Source organism: Onychomys torridus, chromosome 17 (genome assembly GCF_903995425.1).
Source record: "Onychomys torridus chromosome 17, mOncTor1.1, whole genome shotgun sequence".
Lineage (NCBI taxonomy): Eukaryota > Metazoa > Chordata > Mammalia > Rodentia > Cricetidae > Onychomys > Onychomys torridus.
Genome location: NC_050459.1, coordinates 60,210,102 through 60,228,804, shown reverse-complemented (window position 1 = coordinate 60,228,804; position 18,703 = coordinate 60,210,102). Strand labels below are relative to the sequence as shown.

General features: G+C 44.0%; 1 protein-coding gene across 10 annotated transcripts in view; it reads right to left on the bottom strand.

The window, feature by feature from the left end:
- Positions 1-18,271, bottom strand: part of Ints10 (integrator complex subunit 10) — a 35,085-nt gene extending 16,814 nt beyond the window's left edge. For 7 of the 10 annotated variants that reach the window (XR_004946883.1, XM_036209351.1, XM_036209355.1 and 4 more), the window contains exons 1-12: positions 18,043-18,254; positions 17,501-17,568; positions 15,833-15,936; positions 15,070-15,209; positions 13,231-13,312; positions 12,605-12,745; positions 8,014-8,185; positions 5,497-5,666; positions 4,533-4,666; positions 2,320-2,476; positions 984-1,066; positions 29-181 (exon numbers count right to left, since the gene is read on the bottom strand). Coding sequence is in view for 9 of the 10 variants with exons in the window: in XM_036209351.1 (XP_036065244.1) it covers positions 29-181; positions 984-1,066; positions 2,320-2,476; positions 4,533-4,666; positions 5,497-5,666; positions 8,014-8,185; positions 12,605-12,745; positions 13,231-13,312; positions 15,070-15,209; positions 15,833-15,936; positions 17,501-17,568; positions 18,043-18,171 (1,533 nt within the window). In the remaining variant the exon portion in view is untranslated. Of the gene's footprint in view, positions 1-28; positions 182-983; positions 1,067-2,319; positions 2,477-4,532; positions 4,667-5,496; positions 5,667-8,013; positions 8,186-12,604; positions 12,746-13,230; positions 13,313-15,069; positions 15,210-15,832; positions 15,937-17,500; positions 17,569-18,042 lie in introns of all 10 variants that reach the window. The other 3 variants (XM_036209352.1, XM_036209356.1, XM_036209358.1) reach the window with 1 other exon arrangement.
- Positions 18,272-18,703: the final 432 nt, after the last annotated feature.

Here is an 18,703-nt window from a genome sequence, read left to right as displayed (position 1 = left end):
AGAATGCTGTCAGCTACCCAGTACTTACTCTATACTCGCCCAGTGCAAAGTGACAGGTTGCCAGCTGGATGAGCGCCCTCTGGTGTTCTAAAGTCCCCTGTCCAGTGATCTGTGGCTGAGAAAGGGATCCTTGGAGAGCTGCTAAGTGATGCAGACTGGCTATTGCCTTCTTATATTGACCCTTGGAAAGACACACAGGCAAAGAGGGAAAAGATCGACATTAAAATACACACACACACAGCACAGAATCTCTGATAAAGAACATTTAGATGTTCCATTTCTATAGAACCAGCTCAGTACTTGTGAAGAACAGAAGCAGCCTGCTGTCCCTGTCCACATCCCTGTCTGGCAGCTACAGAACAGGTGCATGCCGGAGGACAGTGGAGCAGAGGAAAGGAGGCTCCAGGTCTTCTACTGAAGGCAGGCTGCTGGAGTAGGCAGCCCCCGCTCAGACAGACAGACACTCGGCGCTCTCTCACAGGTGGATGCAAGCTCGGATGTTTCCATGTGGGCACAACTGTAGGCAGAGGTCATGAGACTAGAGGGGCCTCGTGCGGACAGAGGAGAGGCCGCTGGAGGTGGAAGAGCACAAAGGGGCTGGTGGGTGCGGAGGATCAACCAGAGCAAAGGGCATGGAAATGCCAAGGAAACCTAACATTCTGTATGGTAACTTAACGTGGAAAATATTCATTACGAGAACTGCGCCGTATTTATGCTATCTTTAATGTGCAAGAGGGCAGAGATAAATCGGGGAGTGTGGGGTCTTACTTCAGTACACAGGGAAAAGGACACACTGAAAGTATCCAAGAAAGTGAGACCCTTGGGGATGAAAGTGGACCTTAATCTTACAACCATAGAATACTCCAAGATGTGGCTAGGCAGTGGACTAGCCCCCACAGAGCACAACATTTCTTATGCTGAGACCAGTTTGCAACAATCCCACCCTGCACAGACACAGCAGCTGGAAATGCCTGTCACAGTACCTGGTAGATGATCATATCTGTGAGGAAGATTCTTAGCCACAGCCATGTGTCCGTCTTCCAAGCCAAACAAATTCTTGTAAATTCTGTGTGAGAATTTGAAAGTGAATTCACTCCAAACTGGTGAACACAGAGGCAACAAAGGGGAAACCACACATACTAAGGAGATGGACAGTGACCTTCACCGAGGCTCTAGACTTTCTGGTAGGCAATAAGGCCAGGGATGCTTACTACTGATATGTGAGGCTTCTTTTCCAGTTTATTGTTTTAGGTCTGATGTCCCCCATGGCGCAGGTGCGCAGGTCAGAGCACAACCAGCTGGAGTCGGTCCTCTCCTCCCACCATGTGAGCCCCGGTCACCAGGCCTGTGGGCAAGTGCCCTTACTCACCAGCCATCCCACAAGAAGGATTTTTATACACCAACATTTGTAAGCATATACTACATGCCAAGAACTACACTTTTCATGCATTACTCCATATATTTTGTTTCCTTTTTTAAGACGTTTTATGTTGTCCCAGCTGCCCATTTATCATTTTTAAAAAGGTCGATTTATGACTAAAGAAAATTTCTTCCAAAATAGTCCCATAGAGATCCACAATAAATATAACAAAAGAAAGTGAGGTTATACTCCCTTAGAAAATATAATACAGCACACCCGACAAGGGGCTCTCTGGCCATGTGATAGGAGGCCAAAGGATGCATGCTCACTACCTAACAGGAAATTAATGGGCCCTGATTCCATAGGAAAGCAAAAATGATTGGTTAGCAAGAGGGAGTGAGTCCTAGAAAGCAGGCACATGAATTATTTATATCTTAATTCAAAAGGGAGCAGCCAGGTGAGGGCAGGTGATGCACACTTCTGTCCCAGCACTTGGGAGGCAGACTCAGGAGGATCTCTGAGTTCCAGGCCAGCCTGGTCTACACAGCAAGTTCCAGGACAGCCAGAGGTACATATCAAGATCCTGTCTCAAAAAAGAAAACAGGCTTTCTCCATTTCCAAGGCAAGAGAGCTGGTGGCAGACAAAAGCCACACTGCCTTCTGCAGAACACAGGCAGCTTGGGGTTGAAGAGAAAGAATAAGAAAAAGAAGGGGCGGCGCAAACACAGGGAGAAAGAGCAGGCAGCGTCCTTCCCATGCTGCCCTACCCTGATGGTCTGGAGCAAATCAGAGATGAATGGTTAACGGATAAGTTTCCTCATCAAAAGAGAATCCTATAAAACGAGTGATGGCTGGACCTGATTCAACAAGCCTCGAGAGCTGACATTTCAAAGACCACACTGATCTTTCCGGGCTGATTTTATATGATTAAACAGTGTCCATGGCAAGCACACGCTCACCTTTGTCAAGGAATTCCAGGGAATAGAGCAACTCCCAGCTCTCCCTGGCCAGTTTGAAGCTCTCCAGTACCTCGATGGAGTTGCTGAGCTCAGCTTTACTGACAAGAATGTGCCGGTTTCTTCCTTTTGCTGAACATTCTTCATCATCTGAACTCTGCTGGAGGGAAGGGAAAAGCATTGAAGGTGGTAAATGCCATCGCAGACTGAAAAACTCAGTCATTGTCTTCTATAGAAGAACTCTGTCCTCTATAGTTTTTATATCAAAGAATATTACATGTGCACAGCTTTTCCTATTTAACATTGATCGCCAATGATCAATATATGATTTTCATCTTGACATTCTCATGCTGTCAATTTGTACCTTTAAAATTAAGTTTGCTGGTTTCTTATAAGTTCAAAACATATCCTTTTAATCAAAGTCAAATGAAAACAGATTTTTACACTGAGAGATTGTGTGAGATGCACTCCCTTTAGTTTCTCATTCGCTTACTACGTGACATTCATAACTGGTTCCTCACAGCAGCCTGCCACACAGTAAACAGAAGTCCGAGGTCCTAGGACCCAGAAGCAGCTGCCGTGAGTGCCCCTTCCGCTCTACGCACACCTGTGCCCTGCGCACACCGTCCAGGGCCACACCCACCCCACCTTCTGCTCTGCAGCTGAGGTGTGGGCTGGAATGCCCTCCCTGTTTCACGGTACAGACTCTTCATGTCACAGACAGCCAACGAGAGCTGCAGAGAAAGGCCACTGCTATGTATGCCACTGGGCATGTCTAGAGATGCTTCCCAGACAGTCATGGTCAAACAGGTCACTGACAACCAGTCATTCTGCCCAACTCACTCTGCCACGTCACTAGCCCCAGTGAGTCGTCCCTAGCCCTCACCACACTAAGGTCACTGCAGTATGCTCAGAGGTTTTGGTGACGCATTTCACCCCGCTGATCTCACATGACACGCTGCCTTGGATGCCTCCTTCCTTTAAAGATTTTCATTATTTTTAAGTATGTTTAAGTGTATAACTATGTGTGTATGTGCTAGTGGGTGCAGGTGCTCTCAGATGGCAGAGTGTCGCATTCTCCGGGGCTAGAGTTACAGATGTTCTCCTGATGTGGGTGGTGGGAACTGAACTCGGGTCCTCTGAAAGAGCAGCAAGTGCTATTAACTAACCACTGCGCCATCTCTTCAGACCCAGGCACCTCCTTTCTACCAGCCTTCCTCCCTGCCTTCAGACCGCCTGCTGCCTCTTATACCTGGAGAATCTACCCTACAACACTTGTCCACCTCAGGAGCGACACACACAATCCGCTGGACATCCTAGTTTATCAGAGTTTTGGTTCATAGCAAGCAGTGGTGAACTAATACCCTATTTATTGAAACGGCAAGTTCATTAGTGCTGCAACCTATGAAAAACAGTCCTGCTTCCAAATTAGGCCAGACAGCTATCAAAGAACCCCAATTTTCAGGGAAGGCAGTACGGCATTCCAAACAGCTTGCAAAGTTTGAGAACTCCATCTTGAAACACACATGGACACTGAAGCTCTGAGAGGAGGCTCTGATGGAGCAGTCACAACTGGAGGGAACACACACGTGGGTGCCTAAAAGGAGAGGACCACCAATCGGTCAGTTCCTAGGCACAGGATATGAGCTCTTCAGTGGGCTGAGCGGAGACCTCTTCTAAAGCTTGACGAAAGCCTTCCTGTATCTTGTGGAATGACCAGGCTGCCCTTTCCATCCTGAGGCCAACACCCATCACAGCAGCCTACTCCAGCCTACAGTTTCCAGGTGGTTTTGTAAATTTACTCAATACCAATCAGTCAAAACATGGTTAAGGAACTCAAAACAGGGTTCATAGACCTTGACACTCCTGGGCTGCCAGGCTGTTCTGTATGGTACATGATGTTTGGCCCTGTCCTGGCCTGTACCCACCAGATGGCAATTATCAATTGCTCCTCACAGAAACACAGCTGTGACAATCAAAACCGTCTCCAGACATCGTCAAATGAACCAGGGAGAGAGAAAGGGTGCAAAGCTGCCCCCACTGAAGGCAACTAACTTATTATACTTATATTAACACTTAATATACTTATATTAACACTTTATTATACTGTCATCTAATAAGTTTTACTATTTTAGCTCCAAAAATCACATTTTACAAAGATTCATCTCTGGTAAATGACACACACAATCTGTTAGTAATTAAGTGGAAAGGGTTACCATGGTTTTTTCTCTTCCCTCAGCTAGCTTCCTCTTCTTGTGTATGTGTTTACTGCGATCAATTTCTACATCACCATACACATTGGCTACATCTTCCAGAAGAACTAGCGGAACCTGGCTTGGGGCGTTAGGACCTACACAAAGGACACATGAACATTAAAAATGAAGTAAGGAAAAGAGTAATGCATATGAGCAGGAGGTGGGTACAATGTCACATGAAAATAAAGCTCATAAAACACATGCCCAGTGTGACCCTGACTAGGTAAACAAGAGCATGTACACACACAGGGAGACCGGCCAGATGAAGGTCTACTGAGTCGTTTATAAAGCCACCCTTTCAGTGTCAAAAATGGACAACTGTTCCTTTGCATTTGTTCTTATGTATCTGCAAGTGTTTAAGCAATGACCACGAGATATAAAATGATCGTGAACACTACATGCTTCAAACAAAAACAGAACATATGAAAAACCCTAAGTCAACACACAATCCATATAACACATAGTTTATTTAAATCTTAGTCTATTGTACTGTCTTCATAAAACCTACACTTTAGGATTTTTTCCTTGATTTTGTGTTTTTGGTTTTTTGAGAGAGGGTCTCATGTGTATCCCAGGCCTGGTCTCAAACTTAATATGTAACCAAGGCTGGTCCTGAACTCCTTATCCTCCTTTCTCATCCTCCAAAGTGTTGATTTCTTTTCAAACAGAGGCAGTCAGCATCCCTGTTTACATTTGTATGGCCACTCTAGGTCTTAATACAGGAGTTCCTAGTGAGAAATATTTACATAAAAACTTAACCAATCCAAACCAAATTAAATTATCAACGACAAAGCGCCCTGGTACCACCCTACAACTTTTTAATCCCATAGCAATGGTGAAAGTTGAATATTATAAAATACTTGTGTCTCCTTCTTACCCACACTAAACGAATAACCGGGGTTTTCCACAGACTATGTGAGCTGACCTTGGAAGAGAGATGGCTGTATGCTGCTGATGTACTGGAAGGCACTCCTGAAGAAGACCAGCATCGTCGAGTAGAGCACTTGGTTCTTATAGTTGGCGTGAGCTTCGCTGTCGAAGCTAGTCATGTACCTGCTGAGCTCCTTCATCCGGTGCAGTATGTCACTACAGCTTCTGAGGGGACAAAACTCACCTTATTGCCTGTCCACAAAAGGATGGAAGAAAAGGTCTGGGAGAAGTATGCACTTACAGAGGCAGCTGCAGGTGTCTGGGTATATAAACTTCTGTGGTTTAAAGTAAGATGAAGCTTTAAAAAATCATTTTATGTACATTGGTGTTTTGCCTGCATGTATGACTGTGTGAAGGTGTCAGATCCCCTGGAGCTGGCATTATAGACAGTTGGGAGCTGCCATGTGGGTGCTGGGAATTGAACCGGGTCCTCTGGAAGATCAGCCAGTACTCTTAACTGTTGGGGTGTCTCTCCAGCCCCTTAATAAGTTATTTTAACTGTACAAATTCATACAATGCACTGTGATAATCTAATACAGTATATGATCAAATCAGGGTAATTAGCATTACTATCTCCTTAAACATTAAAAAATTATATATATTCACAAATGCCCAGTGTAACATTTTAATATATGTGTACCATATGCAGATCAAATCAGGGTAATTAAGTTTCTTTTTGAGACAGAGTTTACTATTATAGTCCTGGTCTGGAACACACTATGTAGACCAACTTGGCCTTGAACTCACAGAGATATACCTGTCCTGCCTCCTGAGTGCTGAGACTAAAGGTGAGCGCCACCAGGCCTGGCCCCGGGTAATTAAGATTCTGCCTCCATACCATTACTGTGGAAACTTCAAGCTCCTCTATTCAAATTATGCAAGTTAAATGTACAATAAGCTATTTTAGGGCCGTGGCTGTGGTTCAGCAGTGGAGATCCAGCCCAGTATGAGCAGAACCTGGGTTCAATCCTCAGCACCACACACAAGGTAAGCTACTGTGAGTCCCATACACCTTCTGATCTGTAGAACACCGGAAGTTGTTTCTCTGTAACAGTTCTGTGGACAGAATTAGCTCTTGTTTCACAACTTCCCCCCCCCCCCCCCCCCCATCCACCTCCCTAGTCACAGGCTCCTACAATCACCATGCTGCATTCCAAATGGCATTTATTAATGTCCATGAGCGGGATGGGGTGAATTTGTCTGTGTCGGACTTACTTCACTTATGTCATCTAGGCCCATTCATTTTGCCAAAAATGAGGTAATGTGATGCTTATGGCTGAATAATATTGTAATATATCTATATCACACTCACTTTCTTTATCCATTCATGGGCATCTAGACTGATTCCATATCATAGCTACTGCAAACAGTATAACAAACATATACATACAGATGTCTCTTTGATACGCTAATTCCCTTTGGAGACAACGCTGACTTATAAGGTGGACGACTGTCGGATTCTGTGGACCCTCCACACTGTTTTGCATAATAGCTGCACTAATTTACATTCCTACCAACAGTTCAGTGCCAGCTTCCTCCACCCCAAGGATTTACTACTTCTCATCTTCCCATCACTGTGTTAGTCACTTAAGCTCTTCTGAGACAGGTTTATTAACATTAAGTTATTCGCTATTGTCTGCATGACTGGTAAATTTCCCCTTCTGACCTGGAGCTGAGGACAAAGACAACCTAACGACAGAAGCATGCCAAGCTAATTTCTCTTTTCTTTGCATGAATAGGATAGGGTCAAGATCTCAACATTATCTCTTTGTAAATTTACTTATTTTATTTATTTTTCACCTTTTTTTTTTTTTTTTTAAAGACAAGGTTTCTCTGTAAAGCCCTGGCTATCCTGAAACTTGCTCTGAAGACCCTGGCCTCAAACTCAAGAGATCCACCTGTCTCTGCTTCCCCCGTACTGGGATTAACTTATGTACCACCACACTCAGCACTGTCTTACTGTTTTTAATGGTGTGTGATGTGTGTGTGTGTGTGTGTGTGTGTGTATGTGTGTATGATATACACATTTGTGTGTGGCACAGTATATGGGTGGTACTGGAGTCATGTACGTGCATGTACATGTTAAGTTGATGCCCCAAGTCTTTCCTGATCACTTTCCACATTATTTACTTAGAAAAGAGCGTCACTGGATCCACTTGTCGACGGCCAGCTTCTCCGCCTCCTGAGTGCTGGGATTATGGGCAGCGGCACACCGCCAGCTTGGGTCCTCTTCCTCAAAGTTGTGCAGCCAACACTTACCCACCGAGCGATCTCCCAGCCCACTCAATACCATTTTAGGAGCTTACCCTTCAGTTAGGAATCTCTGGGTAAGATGAAGAAGTACCCTCTTCTCTTGCATAAATTGTGACTGTTACAAAATCTCCCTCCCTCCCCCAAGAAGCATATCTATGCAGGATACTGATTTTTAAAAACTGATTTGTTTTCTGCAAGGATTCCGAGATGACGCAAGCGAAGATTTGATAAGTACTTCCGGGGATAAACTACTCATTACCGTCTCCCTTTATCCATCTGCCATTCGCATCTTGTTCCGACCACATTCAGAGTCTTAAACAACCTCTCCCAAGGGTCCACAATCTGGGATGATCTCTCAGTCAGTCCTTCTATTATGTACTTCTGAGAGCTACGTTTGCTGGGCGACATTAAATCAGATGTATCTTGTGCACCTGAGATGTGAGAAAAAGTAACCTACAATTAATATCACCACTTATTTATACGGTACTTGTCAGAGAAAAAAAACCTGACTCTTCATTCAAAAGACAGAAGTACTGACCCTGATACATCACAACTGAAGAAAAAAAAAAAAAAAGCTCAAAGGAATATAAAAAAATAAAATAAAAAATAAAAAACCCCTGAAAGCTACAATTTTTACTACTTAATTATGCAGCACTAGACAGAGGAGACAAACATCTAAATCCTCCTCACAAGGATATGTACCGACCCTGGCACACCACTCCCACAGTGCCCTGAAATGGGCCCCTCAATGCCACTGCTTATACAACTGGAGCCTATAAGGTCACATGGGAACTGCAAAACTCCTATCACCCAAGAGTAAAGAGCTGCAGAAAAGATGAAGGTGAAGAAGCCCAGGACAGTTCACAGTGAAAGCCACAGAAGCCTCAGTGACACCCCACAAAGTCTGGAAACAGACACCAACACCCAAAGGTCCTCATTAGAGCAGAGTGTCATGAATACTTAGAGGTAAATCAGGGATTAAAAAACAAAAAAAAACAGCCCAGCAAAGCACCAAAAGCACAGTCCTGAGAAGGTAACAGTCCCCAAGCACCCCGGGCAGTCCTTTCAGGAAGGATCTGGCAGTGTTGCTGGGGGCTAATGACTCAGGAGGACAGGACCTGGGGGTGGAGGACAGTTTCGGAGCAGATCACAGTGCATTTATGTTGCAAGCCACAATAATATGAAGCAGGATTTCAGATGATTACGACAAGCTAATACCTAGAAGAAGCCAAAGGTCTTTGTACCCTACGTGTTGCAGAATATTCCTTCACATTGTAAAGGCGTGTCCTTGCCAAGGCACCTTCTGATTGGTCTAATAAAGAGCTGAATGGCCAATAGCTAGGCGGGAGAGGACAGGCGGGACCTTCAGGCAGAGGAAAAAGAGGAATGAGTCTACACAGAGAGGAAACAGGAGGTGGAAGATGGAAGAGAGGTAAAAAGCCACGAGGCAAAATGTAGATTAGTATAAACAGGTTAATTTAAGTTATAAGGGCTAGTGCAAGCCTAAACTATAGGCCAAGCTTTCAGGATTATTAATAAGTCTCTGTGTTATTTTTGTGTGTGTGAGCTGGCAGCCCAAAGAAAAATATGTCAACGTGGTGTCCAATGTGGGGGCTCGAAATATCCAAACATAGGGCTTGAGAAATCTAAGAAAAGTTCTGGACAAGGAGCCGAATGTAGCTTCCTAGTCCTGCAGTCTTTTGGCTACAGGCTGCTGCCTGCAGGCTGGAGCCAGCCGCAAGTGCCATGCGCTAAGCTGACCCATGCTGCAGCTGACATGGCAGTTTAAGATCTGTCTTGAATGGGCAGAGAACGCTGCAGGTGCTCAGTAAAGACAGATCCAGGTGGGAAACAAAAACAAAAACAAAACTCTAAACAGGTTACCGTGTATTTAAAAATGTGTGCAGGCTTGGGAAAGAAAAGAAAATGGGTATAGACAGCCATAAAGTCTTTAAAGAGAAAATAAAATAATATAAAAGGATAAGTTATGTAAAGTCAGAAAATACACAGGGAGTCTGGATCCTATATGGTGTCCTGTTGACTTGGAATTGTTGACTGCTGATGAGCGAACAACAGCTGCTCAGAGACATGGGACTGTAAAGAGACTGCCGAATGGAGGTGATCAGGGGAGACCCCTAAACTCCTGACTACAGACATAAAAAATAAACCTAAAAACCCTACAAGACAGGTGACGTATATTTTACCTGCTCAAACATAAAACAAAAAACTCATCTTTGGCTGGCTTGTGTACAACACACAGTCCATACGTGTGTTAATGCAGATATGTATGTTACCTTTGAAAGTGTGTGAGTTTTCAGAGCAAGGGGATGAGACACCAGTGAGAATGGGTGGCCTAGGTGATCTAGTCTCTCAGAGCGCCTCTGCTGCAGTTTCCTCAGAGTTCTGCATCCAGAACAGCTTCAGGACAGTTAGCCAAGATGGTGCAGCCTCACAGACCATTCCAGTCAGGACTGCAGAGAAGCCCTGCACTTTCCCGTCACACAGAGACTGGACAACAAATGTTGTGGCTAGTCTTCCCAGGACTCGACCATTGTCTCAGTTTCCTCAGTTTCCCTAAAGATGCCATCACCCCAGACAACAGGAAGCAGTCTAGAGAACACGGTGGGGTGGGTAATAGTTCGGTGGGTTATGGATGTTGGTCATCGTTTAGGAGGGTTGGTTACAAACTGTTACTGGTCATGGTCAGGGAGAAAGCTAAACAAAGGACAAAGGAGATTCGATTCAGGGATCTCTTTCTGAAGGGAAAAAGAGGAATATAGTATAGAAATGATGGGATAAAAAGTAGATTGTTGAGTTTACTTTTGAACAACCACTAGTCTCAAATATTTTACATTGTAGGGATTTTTGTATATTGATACAAATTTAAGTTTATTTTTGTTACATTGTATACATGTTTCTATTCTTGCTTAAGGTATTGTACCTATGCAGTTCATTTAAAAAGGCAATGTAAAGTTTTAGTCCTTAAAAGCTATTTAGGATAATAAAGAAATACAGGTTAATAGTTAGTAAGTCATCTATAACAATCAAACTTATAGTCATGTTAGGAATGTTTTCAAGGTCAAACAGAGATATATTTTAAATAGATAGACGATCTTCAAACACTTCAAAGACCTACAGAATGTGGCATTTAAAATATTTTAATAACACAAGGCTTTTCATGACAATGAGACATGTCTGCCCCTGGCAGCACCAATCTACTTCATAAAAGGATGATGGGCATCAAAGAAATTCCATATGGAGTTTGCCTTCATTTGGGGCAAGGTTAGCCACTAGGCAAATAAACTGTCCTTGCCTCAGATGCTCACAGAATGCTGTCCAAACTGGACAAGCAGGACACAAAAGAAAGTGACTGGCAAACTTTGCCAAGACAGGGTAGGACAGTCCTTCAAATTCCTACTTCATAGAAAAGTCTGTCATATATTTTAGGTCTGTAGGCCAAAGATGGATGCCCCAATGTTATAGAAGAAACCTTGGGAAAACTGTCCAGGCAGCCAGATGCCTCTGTCATTTCTTAGTTTTGGAAGCTGTCTGCTCTTCACTTCCTGTTACTCAGGTAATATTACATCCTTCTCTGGTCTCTGATAGAGCTGAAAGTGACATAAGTTATAGTTACAGTTTTCTTTATTACCAAATTCAGAAAATAAACTTATAAAAGAGATGTAAAAATGTAAAATGTTGAGAAACATAAAAGTTTAAGTTGTTTATCTAAGAAAATGTTTTAAGGTCTAAAGTGATATTTCTCCAAATTTTCCAAATACATATGGACTGGACATTGTAAATGTTATTTTTTCTTAAAAAACTGTTCTTATTGTATATGGTTTTACTTTGTTAAAGTTATAACCTTCCCTTTTATCTGGACAATACTTGATCATTGTTCTTATTGTATACAGTTTTACTGTGTTAAGAGTTAAAACCTTTCCTTTTTTTTTTTCCAAGACAGGGTTTCTCTGTGTAGCTTTGTGCCTTTCCTGGAACTCACTTGGTAACCAGGCTGGCCTCGAACTCACAGAGATCCGCCTGCTAAAACCTTTCCTTTTTATTTAGACAAAAAGGGGGGAAATGTTGCAGAATATTCCTTTACACTGTGATGATGTGTCTTTGTCAAGGCGCCTTCTAACTGGTTTAATAAAGAGCTGAATGGCCAATAGTTAGGCAGAAAGAGGTTATGTGGGACTTCCAACAGGAAGAAAAGGAGATGAATCTAGGCACTGAAGAAACACCAAAGACAGAGAGGAAGCAGGACATGCAGGATGAGAGGAAACAGCCACGAGCAACAGGGAAGCACACGGATTAATAGAAATGGGTTAAGTTATGAGAGCTAGTTAGAAACAAGCCTAAGCTAAGGCTGAGCTTCCATAATTAATAACAAGTCTCTGTGTCATGATCTGGAGGCTGGTGGTCCAAGGAAGTCTGCTACACCTACAGGCACTAGGCTATACCATATAGACTTAATGAGTGGGATACACCATCTAGCTTGGTATACCTATGATGTTCATACAGTAAAATTGCTAACAGCACGTGTGTGAGATGACTGTGCTTACTCAGGGATCCATCACTGGTGGCTGGTCAAAGTGGCTTCTGAACTATGGCACCTGTGTGTTGTTCAAGGTACCTATATGTTTAAGAACTGGACTATTTCAATCAAGGGGTAGACTTGACTACAGAACAATCTCAACTCTTAATCATATACTTTTTTTTCCTTCTAGAAGCATCTTTTGGGAAAACTATCAAACTAGCACACATCCAGAGAGGGACAATCAATGTAACAAGGGCCTTCTGAATGACTTTAGCAAATCCAGTCTGAGCAGGTGTGGGATGCTGCCACTTACCTTGATGCTGGTTTTCCAACTGTGTGGACCGAGTGACATAGTTGATGTAAAATTCAGCTGCTTTGTTCAAGTATTTATATAGTAAGTTGGCAGGCAATCGAACATCATGGTTGTTAATTATTAGAGGAAGGACATCACAAACTGTTCAAAGGAGAAAATAAACTGTTCAGACTGTTCAGGTTGTCTGTATGAGGGTTCTGACAGAAACTAATTCATCTTCCGGGTTACTGAATGTGGCATCTAAAATATATAGCGGGGGTCACTCTGGTGCAACTCTTTAAACCAGCTGTACAAAAGAAGGTCAGTGGAGGGAGGCAGAAGGGAAATGTGCCTGTGGATCTGACACCATGGCTAGAGATCTGCTGGTTCTGGGAGGAGGCTGGAGCGCCCATGACTATGCTTCATACGTACACACATGCTACATACATTCTATCAGAAGTGTCAAATATTAAATAACACACAATTAAGAGTTTTTTTAATTAAAAGTTCTTTGCAGGTAAAAGCAGGATTAAATTTCATAATAAAAAGTGCTCCTTTGCTCTGTACAAGTGACCTTACCCCTGAAATGACAATTCCAGATATTCTACTTACCCCAAAGAAATAATACGAAATGCAGTGTTTCTTACCAAATAGCTTTCGAAAGCAGTTAACTGGAGACTCCTGTTCTTCAATGGTCTCAGCTTCTAGCAGTGCCTCCCCAAGGCCAACCTGTTTAAGCACAAAAATCACTTACTGTGCAGTGTGAGACGTCAGAATCGCAGGAACAAACAGTAGTCTCTTATCTGTCACACAGATTTCTCAAAGAAACAAACCAGTCTACTTTAAAGACTAGAAACATCAGAGTACATCAGCAACATTGCCCAGAAGATCAAGTTCATTGACTATTTGTCCTCTCTGGTCTCATTATCCTCTGAACCAGCATAGTCAAAGGACTAACAAAATGTCTACAGAAACTCCAGCACAGCAGTGGAGGGACAGCACAAGCGATGATCATTGAAGAGGTTTTAAAGAAACTGGAAACCAAGTTCACACTCCGTCAAGATACACAAAAACGACGACACTAACTCTCAAGAGTCCGCAGTAGATAATCACAGTTTGGGAAGCACTGGACAAAAATGTCTCTTAAAACTTTCCCCTCACAGGTGTCCTGGCACAGCAAAAGGTCTCTTAACAAAATCCACCCACACATTTATTTTATTCTCTTCGCAACACTATACTCTCGTTAGAACAATATAAAAGATCACATGACACACAAAGTTAAAAGCCACTGCAACAATCAAAGAATGTAAGGTCTTTATTGTGTCCCCCAAATTCATATCCACTGAAGACCTCAGAATGTGTCTGTATGTAGTCATGCATGGCTTACAACAGGGGAATGCATCTGTTGTAAGTATCACAGAGTATATATCACAAAGCAAGACGGCCACTTTGTTCACTGGACAGTATACCCTCATGGGACCATTATCATGTACACAGTCCATTATTGACCCAAATCTGTTTGAGGGCTGCATGACTGTGTAGCTCACCTTTAAACAAGAGCACTGTCTATGTAGACAGATGCCGTGACTGGCATCGTAAAGAATGTCAAGTAAAGACAGAGATGCACAGAGGAAAGGACCCTGTGACGACAGAACAGACCTGGAGAAGCAGCTGCGAGCTGACACCCCCTGGAAGGAAGGCGTCCCAGAGCCTCTGGGGGACGCCCACACCTTACTTCAGAATTGTGAGAAAACACCCCACTTCCGGTGCTCTGTAAGGACAGATGCAGAAAACTAATACAAGGAAGTATGGGAAAAGTTAACTAGGCCAGACACCAGAAAGATGATATGGAAAAGGTAAGCAACAGCCTTTGAATAAAAAGAACCAATCATTCGAATCACGACTACCCACTGGCCACAGTAAGTTACTCAACAGTTAGAACTCAGTTTCTCTAGGGTACCTGACACCAACCCACCAACACTGGCCCACAGCACTCACTAGTCATCACAGATTCAGAGGACTGGCAGATCAGATGTGACATCAGGGGCTGCAGGGCAGAACACTTGAAAATGTATCTGTTAAGACCATGCACTATGACTCTTAGTTTCTTTATTTTTGATTGATTTATTTATGGGGGAGAAGAATATGCTCGGCACTCAAGTGGAGGTCGGAGAACAAGTTGCTGTAATCCGTTTCCTTCTTCCATCACGTGGGACCTAGGGATGGGGTTCAGGTTGTCCGGCTTGGCAGCAAGCACTTTGACGTACTGAGCCATCTGGCCAGCCCCCTGACTCTCACTTAAACTCGAACACATTGTCAAAAACACAATGGAAATAAGTGACTTTTTACTGAATACCACTGTCAAAATTTTGGGGGCTGTAGCCTTAAGTTGACGACATCTCCTAGGAATATGTAATCAATGCCAAGGCATCAACTGATAAACAAGTGTAGTCTTTTCTTAAAGAAAAGGGAAGCGTCAGCCCTACCCCATGTTGCACCACTGTCTCAGGGAAGCGCCTCAGAAGCAACAGCAACATCTCTGATCGTTCCAACGTGTTGAAGCATTGTTCCGTCACCTTCAGTAACATTTCACACTGGACCCGACCCGGAAGAGTTTCAAATAAGCCTGGAAACAACATTTCACCTATGAAGTTTTTTGTTTTTGTTTTTGTTTTTCCCACAAAGAAAATGTTGACCTGCAAGTAGTACGGAAGGTACTTTCCATTCATAAAGATGTAAACACTCAGAATTCACCTGCACACCAGCAGACTTCTGAACTCCAGAGCATTTGGCACTAGCTGTTTGCTGAATAATCATGAAACATTTGGAGGCCTGATGATCCAGAGGGCAGTGATGACCCAAGTGATCCATCACTGCAGAGCTAGCTACACTATGATAAGGTATGAACTTGCTTAAGTTGAAATAACCAAAACCATCTGCTTGCTAATTATCTAGAATCTGAAGTCTTTGATTGGCTACAGCAACCAACATAGAAGTTTGAAGTTTTTCTCCTATTTTGTGAAGATCTGGTTTATCTATAGATGTTTTCTGGTTATCGTAAAATGTGTCCAAAACACAAGAGTGTTCTAAATAAATTCTAAGGGACCAAGTGACATCACTGTGGACTTTCACTGCCTAGAATAAAACATAATGTGGTACCACTATGACAGGTGTGACTGAGATGTTTGTGACAGATAGGACATCCCAAAAGTGGTCATTTATAAACTATTCAACTATTACTGTACTCACTCCTTAAAAATTGGGTTTGCTTATCCTGTGAATCATTCCTCAGTGCTGATGTTATGATACTGATTTCTCTCCACACCACCGGCTGGTCTGGGAAATTCACAAACCTATTTTTAAAATAAATGCATTAAAGTAAGATGTCAGATCAAAAAAGTAAGAATACTAGCATTTAGAGAAAACCATTTTTCTTTAGGTGAATGTTTATATACATCAGAATAAACCAAAGTAAATATACAAAAATAATCTATTAGTGAAAAAATCATTGAGAATACTCATAAATATCTTTATATCTTTTTATTTTTTATTTTTTTTGGTTTTTCGAGACAGGGTTTCTCTGTGTAGCTTTGTACCTTTCCTGGAACTCACTCTGTCGACCAGGCTGGCCTCAAACTCACAAAAATCCACCTGCCTCTGCCTCCCGAGTGCTGGGATTAAAGGAGTGCTCCACCACCGCCCGGCCATCATTCATCTTTTGCATGCACATTGTGACCGGCCACCCAGCTCCTGTTGCTAAGCTTTCTCCACCAAGGAGGACTGTATCCTCAAACCCAGAGAAAGAACACACCCTTCCTTTCTAAGTTGCTTTCCATCAGTAACAGCAATGGGAAAAGTAAGTGATGTAAGTAATACTCTATCCAAAAAAAAAACAAAACAAAAAAACCAAAGGCAGATCAGAGACCACAAATAACCAAGGAGTACAGTTGCAGTAACCCTCGTCATTGTTGGTAATATCAGGTAATATCAAACTTAAGAAACAATACAGCAAGATATGATCTTCCCCATGACACAGGCCAGGTGTGGTAGTATAGCCTGTGTCCCAGCTACAAAGGAGTCTAAGACAGGAGGAGCATGTGAGTCTTTTGGGTTCAAAACCACCCTGGTCAATTAAGTGAGAGTCCTGTCTCAAGAGAAAGAAAAGAAAAAAGCAGGGGTGGAGGGGAGTGGGGGGTGGCAGGGGAGAAAGAAAGGAAGAGACAGAGATGTTCCTATAAAGGCTGGTGAGAGTGTGGAAAACTGGCATTCTTACATATCATTTATGGACATGGATATTTAGGATATCCCTTTTAGAGAATAATTTGATAGATGATGAAATGCACATACCCTTTAGCTACAAATCAGAGACATTGAAATATGAATACAGAATTACTGACATTCCAAAACATAACTTAAAGTAACTGGAAATTAAACCTACACCAAGTGAGGGGAGGCAGAGAAGTGCTACATAGGAATGAAGAATGACATCCATCTCCATGAAGTAGACATGGAGGGGCCCATCACAGTGGGTGATGAAAGCAGGTTTCAGAGTAAGAGTAGAATGACCTCACTTCTGTCAGCTCCCCAATGTACTGACGTGTTTACATAGAGATGTACAGATACACACAAAACTTAAACACAGATACACACTTAAAACTTAAATCCTGAAGGGATTCACATTTCATTCTATCAATTACTATCCGAATGCTTGTAGCGAACGTATGTTTCTTAAATAAACCACGAAATATAAATTTGGGGATTCAAGAATAAGTCGTCTCTGCAGAAGGTGTGTTGGCAATTAAGAGTTCTGGGTACCAGGGACGCAGAGTCCTAACTCCTATCAATTGTTGATATCTGATGAGCCCCTTAGGATGTCGACAAATGGTCCTGGAAAGGATCCCCAAACAGTTAACTCACATGTCATACAGCAGCCTTCCCGCAGTGGCAGTCCTCTCTGCATTCCGTTCAATAGTGTACATCTCATACTGAAACAAGGCAGACAGGATCACCTCACCACCTTCCACCGTGGTAGTTAATCCAGCTCCAGCCCACCTGCAGCACCGCTAAGAGTCGGGCCTTCACCCAAAATACTCCCAAGGGAAAGGAGAGCCTCAGCACAAAGCATCCCCTGGTGGCCCAGAGCACGGGCCTGGGACTCTGGGCTCCCGCTATTGGCGGGGCTCCAGGGATCAGCTGGGATAACGCTTCAGAGCAGCGGAGAGTTCAGTGCCTGCTAGCGTAGCTCCCACCACGATCAATGAATGAGTGGTGGCCTGGGCCCTAATCTCGTGTGTGGTCTCCGCCTTGGCAGGCGCTGGGGAGAAGGAGGGTCAACTGTGCAATGTGGAGCAGGGCAGGAGCGACGAGGGGCCGGAGGAGCGGCCGTGCGCTGCGCCCAGGCCACCCTGCTCAGCTAAACGCGCCCTTTCGCGCGTGGGTTCGCGTCGGGTCGGACTCACCTGGATGTTGAAGTCGGCCGGGTAGAGGCTGCGGGCCGTGATAAGCCATGCCTTGGCTGCCCACAGGTCCTGGGGCACGAGCTCCCGGGCTCGCTGCACCAGGAACTCACAGTCGCCCTGGGCCGACATGCCCCTCGGTCACCAGCCCTTCCGGCAGGGGACTCCCAAAGCCGCCCACACCCGCCCCCCGCGGGCGACTTCTGCGCATGCCCGGAGGCCAGCCAACCACAGGGCGCAGCGGCTCCGCGGAGTCCTCTGGAAACTGCGGAGAAGTGGATTGCAATCCCTCGGATTGCTATCCCATGCTCCGGATCCCGCAACCCTTTGCTCCAGGTTCTTGCGTTCTCCTTGGACCCTAAATGCGGTTCTACGGGTGCCGGATCGTGCAGACGCCCGGCTTTGGTCCCTGAGGGTCCACAAGCTTGGTGCCCCGGGCTGGGGTGCAGTTAGGGAGAAAGCGCCTAGGAGTGCTGGGCTCTACGGTGCTGGGATGTCCCCACCCCTGCACACGTGAAGACCCAGGCTGTCCTGTTGCTTTTGAGCTTTGCTAAAGACGGCTTGTCTAGCCGCTCCCGCCTCTGCTCGGTGTTTGTTTCTTCCACATCTATGACTTTTCTCCAATACTGAGCAATCAGCATTTAGAAAATACTCAGTTATGTAT